Source organism: Gadus macrocephalus, chromosome 14 (genome assembly GCF_031168955.1).
Source record: "Gadus macrocephalus chromosome 14, ASM3116895v1".
Classification (NCBI taxonomy): Eukaryota; Metazoa; Chordata; class Actinopteri; order Gadiformes; family Gadidae; genus Gadus; species Gadus macrocephalus.
Window position 1 is genome coordinate 12270647 of NC_082395.1, and position 17970 is coordinate 12288616.

At 45.6% G+C, this 17970-nt stretch overlaps 1 protein-coding gene across 1 annotated transcript in view; it reads right to left on the bottom strand.

The window, feature by feature from the left end:
• The window catches only part of LOC132472607 (protein diaphanous homolog 3-like), a 234189-nt gene that overhangs the window by 60053 nt on the left and 156166 nt on the right, over nt 1–17970 (bottom strand). The window contains exons 25-27 of the mRNA XM_060072311.1: nt 16220–16361; nt 2105–2200; nt 1840–1905 (exon numbers count right to left, since the gene is read on the bottom strand). Of these exons, the coding sequence (XP_059928294.1) occupies nt 1840–1905; nt 2105–2200; nt 16220–16361 (304 nt within the window). The remainder of the gene's footprint in view (nt 1–1839; nt 1906–2104; nt 2201–16219; nt 16362–17970) is intronic.

Here is a 17970-nt window from a genome sequence, read left to right on the forward strand (position 1 = left end):
TAGACAGGTGAAGAAAGACAGCTAGAGAGTGAGAGAGTGTGTGAGAGTGAGAGAGAGAGAGAGAGAGATAACAGGTCATTATGTAGAGGGAGGGCCCCTAACAGCAGCGGGACTGGGGGACGACGACCAGTGTTATTTAAGGGGCAGATGGCAGAGAGGGTGGAGATGGGAGGGGGGGGTGGGAGAGATGGATGGCCAGGGCGAGGGGATGAACTGGTATCTGAGCCTGGCCACAGAGAGCTAATTAGCTGGGTTTGTTTTGGGGGGAGAAGTGTGGAGAGAGGGAGGGAGGCTGGCGACCATGGGGCGAGGCCTGTAGTGACAGTCTGAAGCTGGAGCTTTATTAGTGAAGAGGGCCGATGTTGAAGCAGCTGGCAGGGGGGAGGGAGACCCCTGTCCCACCCCACAGTAACCCACCACCCCCCCCAGCGGCGTGGTGGAGGGAGATATATAACACTGCAGCGCTATTACCCGAGAGCAGTCGGGAGTGGGATGGATCACAGTCATGACAGACATGGACACACACAGTCCCTTAAAATACCCCTGGATTGGGTTTGTGCAACCCACCTAGTGGCTCTGGTTTTATCTTCTCTCTTGGAAAGACATACTCCTCTCCTCTCCCCCCCCCCCCCCCCCCCCCCCCCCACCACCACCTCCACCCCACTTTGCTCCTCTCTCTCTCTCTCTCTCTCTCTCTCTCTCTCTCTCTCTCTCTCTCTCTCTCTCTCTCTCTCTCTCTCTCTCTCTCTCTCTCTCTCTCTCTCTCTCTCTCTCTCTCTCTCTCTCTCTCTCTCTCTCTCTCGTGTCATTCAAGATAAGTCTTAGGGTGAAGGAGCACAGAGAGGAGGTGGGTGGGCTAGAGGAGAACAGAGAGGAGGTGGGTGGGCTAGAGGAGGAGAACAGAGAGGAGGTGGGTGGGCTAGAGGAGAACAGAGAGGAGGTGGGTGGGCTAGAGGAGGAGAACAGAGAGGAGGTGGGTGGGCTAGAGGAGAACAGAGAGGAGGTGGGTGGGCTAGAGGAGGAGAACAGAGAGGAGGTGGGTGGGCTAGAGGAGAACAGAGAGGAGGTGGGTGGGCTAGAGGAGGAGAACAGAGAGGAGGTGGGTGGGCTAGAGGAGAACAGAGAGGAGGTGGGTGGGCTAGAGGAGAACAGAGAAGAGGTGCGTGGGCTAGAGGAGAACAGAGAGGAATTTGGGAGGGGTGGAGGAGAGAGGTAACGGTTTATCATCCACCTCGGACCAGATCTTGATTCAGTAACAGCGGAATGTTCTAAGTGGCTGCCGCTAATGAAGCTTGAGGACCTCTGATCTACGCGTGTTTATCCTCACAACAGCTACGAGGCCGTGGTCGGGTGTGTCTTAATTCAATTGTTTAACATTAGGGATAATCACTGGGTTGTCAGAAGATGCTCGAAACAAAGCAGACACATGAACCCGCATGTATGCATACACAAACACACACACACACGCATGAATGCATGCGCATATACACACACACAAACACACACACAGACCCACCCACATATGCACACATACTGATATTGTTTATCCAGACATATATTCATCAACACACACACACACACACATTTATATTCATCCACACACACAGGTTATTTGCTGATAATTTCTCAACCACAAGGTCACAGAGATCAGAGCTGTATTTTGTAAAGTCAGCTGACAGGCAAGAGACATATTCATATGGTTGGAAGAGGCTTGGGAGCTGCGCATGCAGAAGGACACATGCATCCTCCAGTTGAGGCGGACCCAGAGATTGCAGAGCGCTTGCGTTTAGGAAGGATTAAAGGCATTAGTATTATCGGGATAAGGTATCGAGGGGTTACCGTTGTTACCAGGCGGGACGGGTCGCAGGACCTGTCTGAAGGAGCCGGGACTGATGATCTTTTGATCTGAAAACAACAGCCACACACTCAGAGAGCGCCGGGTGTGTGTGCTTATGTTTGAGTATGTGTGCGCTTATGTGTGAGTATGTGTGCGCTTATGTGTGAGTATGTGTGCGCTTATGTGTGAGTATGTGTGCGAGTGTGTATGTGCTCATGTATGTGTGTGGGTGAGTGCATGTGTGCAGGGGTCAGCCCCCACACTGACCTCTGGGTCTGGGGGCTCTCCGCCTGCGGTCCCTGAAGGCGGCCCCAGACTGCAGAGCCTCCAGCAGGCTGTCCATCACCCCCGTCTCCTCGTTTTCTGGAAAAAAACAAGCAGGCAAAATTTTCAGAAATATTTCCATTTTGTTATAATTAGTACCCCCTCACTATTATGCTGCTATCGCACTGTATGTTGTTTGGATGCAATTTATTGGGGCTGTCTTCTATCTATGTTGTAGCTTCATGTTATGGTGCCCTGGCCAACTAAAGCGACACATTTTTTATTGAAATATGAATAAGGATACATGTTCAATTTATTTAGGCTTTACTCTAATGGAAATGTATTTTCAATGTCTGATCCTGTTTGGTGTTCTCTACTGGGATGCATGAATTTCCTGTTTGGGATTAATATAAATGACTCTTCAGATAAAATCAATAAAAACACACTAAGACAATCAGGGGGTGGCGGAAGTGTCACTGACTCTCGAGTGTTGCCATGGCGAGGGAGGAGAAGGCAGGGCACGCATTACTGACAGGTGATTTGAAAGTCAGCCAAGCGTCTAACAGGCCGATATATTTCACGCACGTACTACACACGCACGCACACACACGCACAAAGACATCACACACCCGCACGCACACGCACACACACACACACACACGCACACACACACACACACACACACACACACACACACACACACACAGCTGCTGAGCCAAGAGTGAAATGTCCTCTGTTTCCTACAAGGAACGTTGGGAACCCGTTGCTTGGCTGACGCTCTCCAACACATCGACAGGCACACCTGCTGACACCCCAGGGCTTAGCACACACACCTGACCATAGAGGACTCTTCACACCAGAGGTGAGAGTTCAGAGTTCACGGACAATACACACCCACTAGATACATGATTCCCGACCTGTGGGGCAGGTCCTAAGTGCTTCGTGGTTAGCTATCAAGGAGAATATCGATTTGTTATTTTTTGTTAAATGTTAAATATATTGAGCAGAAATATAATAAGACCTCCCCTTTCTCCATGTTAAGCACTATTAAATATTAATTAGGACACTTTGACCATTGCACATAACTGTATCTGCACATAATTCGATTTTTTAGATGACCCTGTGATATACTTTTTGTATTCCAGTATGCAGTATATATAGTTGGAAGAGGTTTAGGAGGACACATGCATCCTCCAGGTACGGCCGACCAAGAGATTGCAGAGTTTAGGCCTAGGTACGATTAAAGGTATTATTATGTGTAGACTCAAGACTAACATTTTCTGGGGTGTGTCGCTTATATTAAATACTACTTATATTAAATACTACTTATATATATATATATATATATAAAACAATAAAAAACAAAAAACAATAAAATACCTCGCACTTAAGGAAAGTATAATATTAACCCCTAAAAAATATTAGTAATGATGCTAATTTATAACTCATATGATATGAGTTGCTGTTCCACTACAATATTAATAATGATGCTAAATGATCATATAACAAGATAAGCTCCAAATCCACTAAAATATTAATAACGATGCAAAATGATAATAGTATAATATACTTCTAGTCCCATTAAAAAATAAGAAAAATGGTAAATGATAATAAATACATATTAGTAGATGATGGTGTCCTTGACAAAACCATGGGGTTACCAACGATGAAAGGTTTGGAAACACTGGACCAGATCATATGAGTGGTGCCGCAGACCCAGCCTCCGAGGGACTATTTATGAATGTGTTTATTTTTTGGTGGGTCATGCCATATATTTAGGGAGTAAAAGCAGAGGTGTGGTTGGGGGGGGGGGGTGAGGGTTAACCTTGACACCTGAGCTGGGTGACGGATCAGGTGATTCCAGCAGACTGCAGAGGAGGGGAACGCTCAGGGACACACCAACCACCTGTCAGCCCAGAGTTAACGCCGGCTGCCACCGCTCCCGGGTTTGTGTGTGCATGGGTGTGTGCATATATGTGTGCCTGTTAGGACTGTCGTATGCAGAAACACACAAAGAAACTCTTTGACAAACAGTCCCACCCACACTGTGCTTTCACACACACACACACACACACACACACACACACACACACACACACACACACACACACACACAGTGTCGACCACATACATCTTTTTATCTTCATAGATTAGAAGTCTCATAGCAGCTCATTCCTGATTGTTCTTGTTTATTAAGCTCTCTGCCTCCACAACCTAAGTGATTAAGATGCTATTATCGGAGCTATAGTTTAGTCTGTCAAGGCGGTGGAGGCCCTCAACAGAGTGGTGGGAACATTATTGTCTTATTCAGGGCTCAAGATGGCCAACAAAATGGTTGCATATTCTACCACTTTGGATGGACAGAAGGTACGCGACAAAGGACATGCCAATATCGGGACAAAGCACCTCAAAAGGGGTGCAACCAAATTTGTAAGGGGTCCAACAGTTGGTGGCATCAGTGCCATCAGTAGAACATGTTAGTCTGGAGCCCTGCTTATTACATATTTGAATGGTTGAGGCATTCCCACATCATAATGGTCATGCCAGCCTAAATGGGGAGAGAGCATTGGTATCAAGCTGAAGTGCACATAAGTCAACCCCGCTCTGCTTGTCATCAACTAAAGCACCATTACCTTAGACCATTTTCCGCAACCTATTTAGTCTGATGTAGAGCCTCCATCGCCACTCAAACAAAAATGTTTTCCTTTGAGCTAATATTATATTCTCATCAAATACCATGGTTATTATTATTGTAGTCTATATAGATTGTGTGTGTACTGTCATGCAATACTATGCAGCTCTGGTTACTTCATCATTGTATGCTCTAAAGCCAATAAAATCCTAATCAAATACAAACGCCTTCCAATGAAAAAGTAACATGTGTCAGGTTCCTCCATGGAATCCCTAAGAGATAATGTTTTTTTTTTATGCAGTTTTGGGGTCAGGAACGATATCCAGCGAATATATTCCAAGCCATATTGATAACATCCTCTGAATTATTTTGGTGAGGTCTTTCCAGGGTTGGACTCAGTATTTCAGTATGTTCTGGTTTTAAACTGCCCGGATGATTCAATGCTCTTTCTGTCCCGTTCCCTCTCTTCAGGGCTGATCACAGCACCCTCTATAGACCGGGTCACTCACCATCTACCACCTGCTGCACAGCACCAACAGCTGGCTCTATGCTCTAGACTGGGCGCACACTAGTGCATTTAACCTCCCCTGAACTTATCCTGGTATGAGGGCGATGGAGGAACAGGATTGAGAGGCGGGGGAGGAGGAGGAGGAGCAGCAGGAGGAAGATGAGGAGGTGAAGAAGGACGGAAAAGTTGAGCAGTGGTAGGGCAGAACAGCCGAGGCAGGAGGAGAGAGTAGGAACAGGAGAGTGAAGAGAAGGAGGAGTGAAGAGAAGTAGGAGTGAGGGCTTTGCTGAGGATTAAATAGGAGAGCTGTGTCCTCCACTACTGCTATATGGGCTGCTGTTCTCTGTCCACTTATGTCCTCCACTACTGCTATATGGGCTGCTGTTCTCTGTCCACTTATGTCCTCCACTACTGCTATATGGGCTGCTGTTTCTCTGTCCACTTATGGGGGACATCAGCTGCTCTGCGTAGCTGCCACATCAGCCCTGATCTAAGGCAGGACGGGGGCCCGGGGATGGGGCAGCCTCGGTGTGACTGCAGAGTCCCACCACTGATTAAAGATGACCGCCCTGCTATCCCCCTCCCTGGGTTCCTCCTGTTTCAATAGAGGAGAGAAGGGGTGGCAGAGAGAGAGGCACTTTAAGACTGAAACCGCTGCTGGAGAGAGGGAGGGAGGGAGGGAGGGAGGGAGCCAGAGAGAAAGCTCTCAACTCTTTTAATCTCCAATGTGAGCCAGACAGGGATGACAGGGAGAGGCAGGGTGATAGAGAGACACAGAGAGTGATAGAGGGATAGACACTATATACTTTTTTTCTTTGACAGACTGAAGAGAGAGAGAGAGAGGAGGGAGGGATAGAGAGATAAAGTCTAATAGGAAACGAAGGATATAGAGAGATGGCTAGATTAACAGCAAGAGAGAGACATCCAAAGACCGTTTTAGAGCAAAAGATAGAGCCAGATACCGACCATGAGAGATGGACTGAGAAGGCAAGCAACAGAGAGAGAGCGAGCGAAGAGAAGAGAGAGATGGACAGAAAGAAATGTTGGGTGATCACATGTTCATGTTTTTTTTCAGATGTTGTTCTTATTGTTTTCCTGCCAAGTTATCTTTATCTGTGCACACCCTTCTCGCTTTCGCTCAACAGTAGGATAATGTATTATCCGAGCTTTGGGATGTATCCTAGTTCCACTCTCTTCTCCCTATCCAGCCCAGAGCAACACATGTATTTATTTAATGAAACAAGACACAGCAAATGAATGCTTAGTGGGAATTCTGTCAGCCTTACCATTCTGAGGCTCCTGGCTGTTTTGTAATTATTTCAACCGTATTCACCACTGACGCTAGTTGTACAGCAAACCGCAATGAAATTACAATTTCATTGCCTTCAATTTCTTGAAGGCAAAGAAAACCTGTTGAAAATCTAGTGAATGCAAATGTGAGTATGTGTGCTTTTCTCACACACTTATTTCAATAAAGTGTGTGTGCATTGCAGTCTCAAGGCCTTTGTGTGTGTATACTGTGCAGGCATATGTACTGTGTGTGTATTGTGTGTACTGCTGTCTCTTAGTGTGTGTGTGTGTGTGTCTACTGCTATCTGTGTGTGTACTGCTTTGTGTGTGTACTGCGGTCTCTAAGTTTGTGTGTATATATTTGTGTGCATATCTGTATGTCTATATGGGTGTGCGTTTGTGCGCATGCGTGGGTGTGATTGAGTGAGCAAGTGTGTGTGTACTGTGTACTATGCGTGTGTGTGTGTGTGTGTGTTGTATGCGGGGAGTTTACCTGAGTCTGACTGAGTTTGGTCTGTATTAATAAATATTAATGACGGCCAGCCTGGCTGAAGCTGTCACACTCCCCCCATGGGAATAAATCTCTATCTCTCTCTCCCCCCTATTCTCTCCGTATCACCCCCCCCCCCCCCCCCTTCTCTCCCCCTGCTATCTGGCCAGCTGGTCCTGCCAGATGCCTGCAAGCTTTTTCTCAATCTGAGTCAATCTGAATCCCAGAGAGGCTCCAGCCTGGTGAGATCCGTTACCCAGGGACGGCATCTGCAGAGCCCAGGCCGAAGCTGCTCTGACTGGGGCTCTCTGCTCCGCCTCCCCCTCTCAGCGGAGCATCACGCTTCGGCCTAAACAGGCTCCTTCCCAGGATGTCCTTACATGGTGGTTGTTATTAATGGTCTCATAATTAACTCATGAGCAACTATTTCACAGTTTAAACAAGGGCAAAATATGTTATAAAGTTATGCCTACTAATAATAAAAAAAAAAACATGAATAGACTCAAGAGACATATGGAAGTTTGTCTGCATCTCCAATAGCAGTGTATTTTGCAATTGGCAATTCTAAGTGCAATTGGCAATGCAATATGCAAAATGGAAGTGAAATCCTCAATTCAGTTTGAATAAATCGTGTATTTAATATTTGAATGAAAATTCTGGGTGTACTGTGTACAGCAAGTGACTGAGCAGGCTTCAGATAACAATGGACACTTTTTTGGAAGAGAGGATATCAACCAAATATGTCGAATATTATTATTATATCATTCTAAATCTCAATAGCAGTCTGTTCTGCAAGCCAACGATCATTTGATTTGTGCAGTTGTAATTGATACCAACTTCCTCTGAAAAAGTTAAAGCCTACTTTTAGTTATTGAACAGGAAAACTAACTAAAAAACAAACGTCTCCAAAACATGGATGCATTGAAGTGTGCACACACACTTATCATTTCTCGAACTGTCCTTCCTCACACAATTTGGATGGATCAAAAATCTAACTCCATATAACTGAATCCTCTAAATACATACGTATTCACCGTCTATATGAGGTTGAGGGTTGAATCCATCCGTCAATTTCATTGCTGCGGTTCTGATTGGAAAATGCAGCACATTCGCGTCATAACTGATGTAAAAAGTTGACACGATTTTGTTTTGTCGGATATTCCTCTCAGTATTTCTCGATCCTGTCCTTTATTGGGGTCATTTCTCTTTAAGGCAGAAAGCGTTATTAACACTAATAGCTCTGGAATAGGCCTTAAACCGCTGGCTGGAAATAGTGCTTCAGAGGAGTACAGGAGGGCAAAGGGGCAACCAGGGCCACAGAGAAGTAAGAGCTCTGACAGTTAGCGAGCATACAGAGAGCATTGGATTCACCTGCCACTCCACTCCCCCCACTCGGTAGCTGAGCCTGGAGCTCTGTGAGCAGGTGGGGAGTGGAGGAGAAGTGTGGGGGGGGGGGTGGACTGGAGGGAGCCGGCAGGTTTTAAGTGTGTCGAATGAGACCTGCGTTTTGAAATCTTCATCTGCTCGGTCACTTTACTCATTCATGAACCTTTCCTCAATGTTACTAGACTCGCGTATAGTTTTCAAGTATAATCTTTGATTATAATAATAAATAATCAAAGAGAAAGAAACAAAGAAAGATGAAGAAAGAAGAAGAAAATAAAGAATGAAAGATAAAGAACGGCAAATAAAAAATGAAGGTAGAAAGAAAGACCAAAGTTAGAAGTTAGGAAAAAATACCGAAATCAACAAAAAGAGTTAGAACGAGAGACAAATTGAAGGGCATAGAACAAGCTGCAGACGATGTTGTTATTTTGACCTATTTTTCTGTTCTTTTGGGAACCAGCAGAAGATTAGTGGAGGATGTAATTCTTATAGTAACAAACTGGCCAATCCCATGCCATGGATGTCTCTAGACAGCCCACAACATTTAAAACAAGTGCAGAAACACACACGCTTTGGCTTCATTTACGATGCCTTAGTGCAGGGATGGGCAACTGGCGGCCCGTATCCTCACTCAATGCGGCCCGCATCCTCACTCAGTCAGGCCCGCACATAATTAAAAAAATAAAGAAAAAAATGAATAATAATAATTGATCGAGTTACAGAAAACTCGGTCAAGAAAGATGAGAAGAATTCATAGAATTCGAAGGCAAACCCATGCGTCTAGTTTGCTTAGAAGCGATATCAGTCATTAAATATATCCACTTAAGTCGCCACTACAACTACTACAACTGCTTGTTGGGTTTGAGTTCATTGAGTTGTTGCACTTAATGTTGGGCCACTGTTTTTCAGTTTTTTGACTTCATTGAATGATGATGTATGTGAGCCCTTTGCACTGATAAAAATACTGACCATTCATGTGGCTGTTTGAGCATGGAAAACATGAACTGAATGTATGTTGGTTCAATTAACATACCGTACATAGGTTGATTCTGGATGATTTTTTAGAGGGACGGAGGGAGAGGGACGGAGGGAGAGGGGCAGAGGGAGAGGGACGGAGGGAGAGGGGCAGAGGGAGAGGGGCAGAGGGAGAGGGACGGAGGGAGAGGGGCAGAGGGACAGGGACGGAGGGAGAAGGACAGAGGGAGAGGGGCAGAGGGAGAAGGACAGAGGGAGAGGGGCAGAGGGAGAGGGGCAGAGGGAGAGGGGCAGAGGGACGGAGGGAGAAGGACAGAGGGAGAGGGATGGAGGGAGAGGGATGGAGGGAGAGGGAGAGGGACAGAGGGAGAGGGACAGAGGGAGAGGGATGGAGGGAGTGATCACAGGGGGAGGGATGGAGGGAGAGATCACAGGTGGAGGGATGGAGGGAGAGATCACAGGTGGAGGGATGGAGGGAGAGATCACAGGTGGAGGGATGGAGGGAGTGATCACAGGGGGAGGGATGGAGGGAGAGATCGCAGGTGGAGGGATGGAGGGAGAGATCACAGGGATAGAGACCGGAGGGAGAGGAACAGAGCGATGAAGGGAGCGGGACGGTTTTGACAGACTGGAGTGAGAGAACAGAGGGCTGAAGGGAGAGGGATGGAAGAACGACAGAGGGAGAAGGACAGAGCCAGAGGAACAAAGGGATGGAAGGAGAGGAGTTGGAGAAAAGAGGAAAGGGAGCCCAGCCTATTGTTATCTCCCTGACTGCAGCGCCACCTCCACCAGCGCCCATTTAATCACACACACGGCTCCCTGCGGTGCCCCCCATCTGCCGGGTTTACATGTACACCTGGTACGGAGGCTGGAGGCCTGGACATCCTGCCTCTAGCCCAGCAGAGCATGGGGGAGGGGGGTACACATGCCTGGCAAAGGACACTCAGGTCCTGTGACCGCATAGCGTTTTTTTTCTGGCAGAAACACCGGAATGAACACATAAGGGCTAAAAAAGAAAAAGCTGCTGCATCTCCTTGCCTTGTTGACTGTTTCTATGACAACGTCGCCAATGTGTGATACCAATGGATGAATTGGTATCATACATTCGAATACTTTATCATACGTACAGGGAACATCATTCATGAGTGATAAGCAGTGTGTGCAGACCCAGACTTTCGTTGTTGTGAAAGTAATGTATTGTAAATTCTGTCATTTATCGCCAATGACCTTCTCTTTTTCTAAATTGAATGGTTCATTTCACCGCTGACATTATCTGGGACTGGGTGACGGAAAAAGGAAGCAAAAGTTCTGAGATTCTCAACCTGAAAAGCTTCCAGCCTCTATTCCTAGTCTCAGAGCTGGAGGCCAGGCCACTGAGGCCCGACCCGGGCACAGCCCGCTGGAGGCCAGCACGCGGGCCTGGCCCGGACGCTCGGCCTCTACCCCAGGACAGCAGGGTGGATGCGGGGGGCAGGACAGGAGGGAGGCTTACCAAAGTCCTTTCAGAAGCCAGAAGTACAGATTACCTATGTCTACTGATGTGTCAATACACCTTCTGTCGCTTAAGAAATCCATCACCTCAGTAAAGAGCATATCTGAGACACCAAGGCACCTTCGGTGCATGAAATATCGCAAATCCGCATGACACAGCATTGATTTTAAATTGATGATTGATTATTAGTTAGCCATGTTAAATTTCCCTCTGAAAAGTAAATATGTTGGCCTGTATGGCAAGCTTCTTCACATGCATCATGGACACATCTTTATAAGTGGGCATGCATCTTTATATGTAGAGAGGGATGAATATTGATAGCGGCCAAGCATCTAGAGATGTTAAATCACTCTCTCATTTGTCCTTCCACAAACATGGCCGCTGCTGGCTCAGCCTGGGAGTAAAGGTGACACAAAGCAGACCCTTTTGCGCAGAGAAAACACACTATACACTCTGAATAACAACCTCTATGGGGCTCCTCTATGCAAATGTCTTTATGCACTTGCAGCTGCCCAGCATGACAGTGACGCGGCTGCTGCCCAGCATGGTTGTGACGGAACTGCTGCCGGGCATAGTAGTGAGGGACCAATGAGAACCCTGCATGGATCTCATTGGTCGGGATATAAGGTTTCTCTCCCTGTGCTGGCAAACATTATCTCTCTCTCTCTCTCATTGGGATGTCCTTCAGTATAACAAGCCTGTTGTCTCTGTGGGCTTTTTAGGGAATTGATGGGTAATCAGATGATTACACACAAAATCCCCATCCTGGACAATCCTCCACCACAAACAAAGAGAAAGCTCTTTAGTTAATAAATATACTGTGTCAGTGTGCGTGCGTGGATGTGTGTGTGTGCAAGACAGTGTGTCTATGCACCTCTGATAGTTTGACCAACAGTGAGAGACATCAGATACGGGAAGGCGAAAAGCAAAGGAGAGAGGGAAAGGGAGATAGAGATAATGGGGAGAAGGCAGAATAACATAGTGACCGAGTCTGCAGCATACAAATCCCAAAGAAATATTTAATACAAACACACTGTCTACGTGTTCAAGAGACTGTGTGTGTCTGTGTGTGAGTATGTGTGTCTCTGTGTGTGTGTCTGTGTGTGTGCATGAGTGTGTCATATAAGGCTGGAATCAACATGCCCTAGCGATGTCAAAGTAGTTTCCTGTTAGCCCTGTATTAATTTGAGCGTATCTAAATACATTTCCACCTCTAGGCATTCTCTATAAGCCTCTATGACAACTAATGGCTCAAGTCTGTTATGCTTTTGAACTACTTTGAGAAACAGAAAACTTAACTAGAACAAAACACACACACATACACGTGCACACCCCCCCCCCCCCCCCCCCCCCCCCCCCCACACACACACACAGGTTGTTGCTTTTAACTGAGCTACCAGCTATCGAACGTGCCAGATAAAAAAAAAAAAAAGCAAATAACATGCAGTCAAGGGAAATATGTGTACATACCTATGAATTGTTAAAACAGAAAAATATTCCCAGTAATATATATTAAAAAAAGAAACACGCACACACAAATAAAAGGCTAAACACTTGCATAGGAAGCGTAACTAAGTGTTAACATTAGACTACATGTTGGTGACCTACACGTTGGGAGTAAGTTACACAATATTTTAGTCATATTTTAGAATGAGGCAACTTTCTGGCAGGGGTAGGCCAGCTTGATGTTAACATTAGGCAACATGCTGGTTAGTTAGATGTTAGTGCTAGGCTACATGCTGGCATGGTCAGGCTAGCTTGATGATAGCGCTAGGCAATGCCATGCCAGCTCCTCCTGCCTGGCTGACTGCAGGGGTTGGCATGGCGCCGGGTGGCTGTACTGTTGATAGAGTGGTGGGGAGGGCTGGTACTTGGCACACCGGTCCCTGGCAGCCACAGCCTTTATCTTCATGGCTGCGATGCCTGAACCTGCCTGCTAAACAGACTTTGCATTGGCTAGCTGTCTTATCGGGGAGAGCCACAGCCGCGGTCATTGTTTGAAGACGGTGAGCAGATGTCTATGTAGCGGTGGAGCGCGGCGGCGTTATGCAGACCATATTATCATGCCTGGTAAATTTAGTCGAATAAAAAAAGCATGACAAGGTAATTTCATGTTACCAGATTGTCACTTTGATCAACATCCATTAATGACTGACAGAGTGCCAGTTGGATAATAGAAAACGTGTTACTGGTCGCGGTTTGCTCCTCAGAAAACAAAGAGACTAATCGGGAAAGCATATTTAATTATTGCAGGTATTGTAATTAAACACATCTCTGGACTGGGGGTGCCAAGGCTCAGGATGCTGCTGAATAAAATAAAGACGTAAATAAAGACAATGCGGTGTGTCCTTGAGTTCAGAATGAGTGGTCCCTGTAACAGAGCTAAATACTGCCAGACTCGTCAAGACACTCTGCACAATAGGCTTGGGCCGTATCTAGTTTTAACACCTTCCATTCGTTTTACTGGTGTATACGGGCTATGGTGGTATTTGTGAAACGAAAACAATAATAGAGAACTGAATGTAAGAGCTGAGCTGAGGATAGAAGTCATTAGCATGTTTGACATTGTCTTGCCTACAATTCTGTGTGTCTAATATTCAATTAGCCTACTAAAACAGGTCTTGCTAGCATTAAGTAATTATGAATCAAAGAATAATAAGTAGATAGGAAATAAGAGTCCTTCTTCCATAGATCCGGTCCAAATCATAATGTGTAGCGCTACTCGAGTGATCATTGTAATAAAAAGTTTCAACCAATGTAAACCTATGGAAAGTTAGCTTAACCTGTATTTGTTACATTCTATGTGACGTCAGTTCATCCTGTATTTTACACAGTCCATCTGCGTTACTCCCACACTTGAGATCCACTGGCAACAAAGTGTTTTACCTGGTTATACTGTTGTGGAACTATTGGAACCATCTACCTCAAAAGAGTGATTTTAATGTATTAACATTTACATTTCTTACAATTCTGGGAACATTTACAAACGTGAGACGTTTCCAGGTTAAACCGATTCTATTGTTTAGGGCAGGGTACTTGGTAATTCACCTATAAGAAATGGCTCTACAGAGAGAAGCAATGCTACCTGATGGTTTCGCTTGGAAGACCCATCACTTCGGCAGATATACTGCCCAGATATACCGCCTTTACTTCTAGATGGCTGTAATTCAGAGCGTGAATATCTGTTGAATATCTAACATCTTTCGAACTTGAAAAAAGATATACTTTCAAGCTACATAAACTGCTATTGAGATTATCTGAATAAACCACCAGAGCATCGCTATGCTGCTATAAATGTCACTTTCAGGATGTTCCCGGCGGGCGGTCATTAATGTAAAACTTGTTGAACGTGTGGGAACTCTGCTTAAAGGTACCAAAATGTTATCATTGGCAAAATTAAATGTTTCAGTCTCAATCACAATGCAACAGCGAAGATTACATTTTTGACTAGTGATGTATATATCCTGCTTCAAAACTTGGACAAAATATATATCAACATAATAAAAAATGCATTCATAAGATGAATTGAATAGCAAAGTCCATATTTTTGCGGAATTGAATAACGGTATTTTATAATACCCTTGTATACTGTAATACTGTGATTCCCCAAGCCTACTGCACAATTATCTCCCTGCCAGCCACCAATCAAACGAAACACTTCAACAACCATTGGCCAAACGTATCCATCTAGAGCTGTTTTCACTTCTATAGCTAGCAGCCCTTGAGGCAACCCAATCACATACACATATGTAGCATGCATACGAGAACAAAACAGTAATCTTTGAGATCGCCACTTTAAATCCCCTGTGTACAAGTGGGTAATGTCTATTGATTTTTTCTAAGGTGCCAAACGTAGATCAGTATCTGTATGGCTGTATACAAAATACGTCACAGTAACTATTTCATGTTAATAGCTATGGATGTAGCATTCAGTGATGGCACAGAAGGCCACTTGAGCAGAGCCATTGGGATTCTTTTAACATAAATACACAGGTCGATAAAAAACATCAATTTATAACAACCCTTTCTGTTGTACTTAACTGCATGTTTGCTGCATGTTTATCAGAAACAGTAGTGGACTGATACTACTAGTAATACTAGTACTGCTACGCCTAATATTTGAGTATGACATATGGTGAGGAAACACCAAGACTAGTGTTTGCTTACTAACTCAAAGACACAGCTCCATTCCCGTTAATCCCCATTGTTTGACTGGAACAGCCACACCAACCAGATCACACCTAACCCTAACTTTAAAGGAGAACTTGGCTGAAAAAGATATCTTGGTGAGGGTACATTTGTAAAATTGGTTTGAGAACAGCGGGTTTGGGTATCTGACCGCCAATGTCATCATTCCACCTGTAGGCATCCTTCTCCCTAATGACATGGACCTGAGTTCACTGTTTTACACCTACCTGCTCCTTAATGACAAAGAGCTGAATTCACTGTTTAACCCCTTCATACTCCTTAATGACATGGACCTGAGTTCACTGTCCAACCCCTACCTCCTCCTTAATGACAAAGAGCTGAATTCACTGTTTAACCCCTTCATACTCCTTAATGACATGGACCTGAGTTCACTGTCCAACCCCTACCTCCTCCTTAATGACAAAGAGCTGAATTCACTGTTTAACCCCTTCATACTCCTTAATGACATGGACCTGAGTTCACTGTCCAACCCCTACCTCCTCCTTAATGACAAAGAGCTGAATTCACTGTTTAACCCCTACATACGCCTTAATGACATGGACCTGATTCCTGTCAGTCACTTTGGATAAATATTATAATAGTCTAATGAATGACTCAATAGTAGATAAATGAGGACCCATAGGGCAGTAAAAAGGCAGGGAAATGGTGGAGGGGGGCGGGAGGAGGGGGAGGAGGGGGTAAGGGTGGAGGGGGTCGGGAGGAGGGAGGAGGGGGTCAGGGTGGAGGGGGCGGGAGGAGGGGGTCAGGGTGGAGGGGGCGGGAGGAGGGGGTCAGGGTGGAGGGGGAGGAGGGGGTCAGGGTGGAGGGGGAGGAGGGGGAGGAGGGGGTCAGGGTCGAGGGGGAGGAGGGGGTCAGGGTGGAGGGGGAGGAGGGGGAGGAGGGGGTCAGGGTCGAGGGGGAGGAGGGGGTCAGGGTGGAGGGGGAGGAGGGGGTAAGGGTGGAGGGGGTCGGGAGGAGGGGGTCAGGGTGGAGGGGGCGGGAGGAGGGGGTCAGGGTGGAGGTGGAGGAGGAGGTCAGGGTGGAGGGTGAGGAGGGGGTCAGGGTGGAGGGTGAGGAGGGGGTCAGGGTGGAGGGTGAGGAGGGGGTCAGGGAGGAGGAGGTCAGGGTGGAGGTGGGACAAGGTAGAGGAGGTGTACCTGAGTTGATGTTGACATCCATCAGACTCTTCTTCTTCTGTTGTCTCTGGAGCTTTTCTTTCTCAGCTTTCTCCTGGGCTAGCCGGACCCGACGCTGCTTCTCCTCCAATTCCCTGCTCCTCTGGTTCTCCTTCAGCGCTTGCTGTAGGGAGAGCGGGACAGCGAGGGAGAGACTTAGGTAAAAGTTAGGCGAGTTGCACGACAGGAAGTGAGTCAGAGCTTATGTATGAAACCAAGTTAAAACACTGTATGAGCTGGGAACAGGAGATTAACCAATAATATATTTCATTTGGTTGATGCTTTTATTCAAAGTGTGTGAAATAGGATGAGTACTGAGCATGGGGGTAGGAACCCCTATGTGGGAGTTTGCTTTCATGATGGCTTGTTTAAGCAGCCCCAAATGGCGGAGTCTGAATGGACTCTGGGCCTGGATGAGGCTCCACACTATTTGTACATTGATCAATGTGCACATGTTAAACCAGCAATCTCTCCATGCACTTGAGAGATCTCCTGGATGGCAGCGGAGAGCACCATTACCATGTTCATTATCAAACCTTTGCACCAAACCATATTTTTAACGCTACCAAAATAAGTCACCTAGGTGGAATATGGGAGCTGCCTAGATAGTATGGACCTTTGCTTCAACCTAGTCTCACCTAGGGCTGGGTATCGTGGCCAATTTTCTAAATCGATTCGATTTTGATTCATAAGGTTCTGAATCGATTAATCACGATTCGATCTGCTCTTAAATAATGAAAATGGCTCAACTATGTTACAAAATACAAATGCACTTTATTTTTTCTCTCTATTGCAAGTGAAAGTGTGCAAGTGAAAGTGAAAGTGCAAGAACTACAACATTCCACTACTACAAACCCAAAAAAAAAAATCTATCTCATGCCTTATGAATCGATATTGCAAAATTTAAATGAAATCGATCCAAAATCGATTAAATTTATTTTTTTACCCAGCCCTAGTCTCAGCCTTTTCTGTACATTAGCAGTACGTCTCCATGGGATTCGTTCTGAACGTCTGATACATAGAGAAAGTGATGCTGTGCACCATGATTCTCATATGCTGTCAGCATTGTCACTAACAGACACGTAAACAGAGCTTATTTGAGACACAGGTTAATGTATTCAGTCAGCAGGTAAGTCCTTTTTTTCAGTTGATCCATTGTTGATCGTGTACAGCCCATGCTTGATCGTGATTGCATGTCAAGACGTCATCCTGACAAGTGGACTGTTTTGAAACAGTTAATCAACACTGTGTGCCAGACTTTCCGTTTGGAAAGGCTGGCTGAGGCAGAATATGGTACCCCCGAACCCTGGCAGGGTTAGTACCGTAGTCGATCAGTTGAGCTAGACATAAGAATAATGAGTTCTACAGTGTCTTCACTGACAATATTGAATGAAGCCCTCACTGTTGACAGAGATGACAAGTTAGAGCCGGCTACGAAGAGAAAGGGGAGGGAAAGAGACAGGAAAGGAGCGACAAGGCAAAGAGGAATAGGAAGAGAGACATCGAGACAGGAGAGAGAGACAGTTGCACCTAACCTCACATTATAACTATCGGTACATATCTGTAGTAATTTATAATTAACCATGTTATACATCTGTAAATTATGTATATTCTACTGCCTTTGTGCATCCCTGGTACTAAATATCTGTCTTTGTTTTCTCTCGCCTCTTTTCTTTTTACTAGGGTATTTTACTAGGGCTACATTTTTATTTATCCTTTGTTTAATTGTTAAA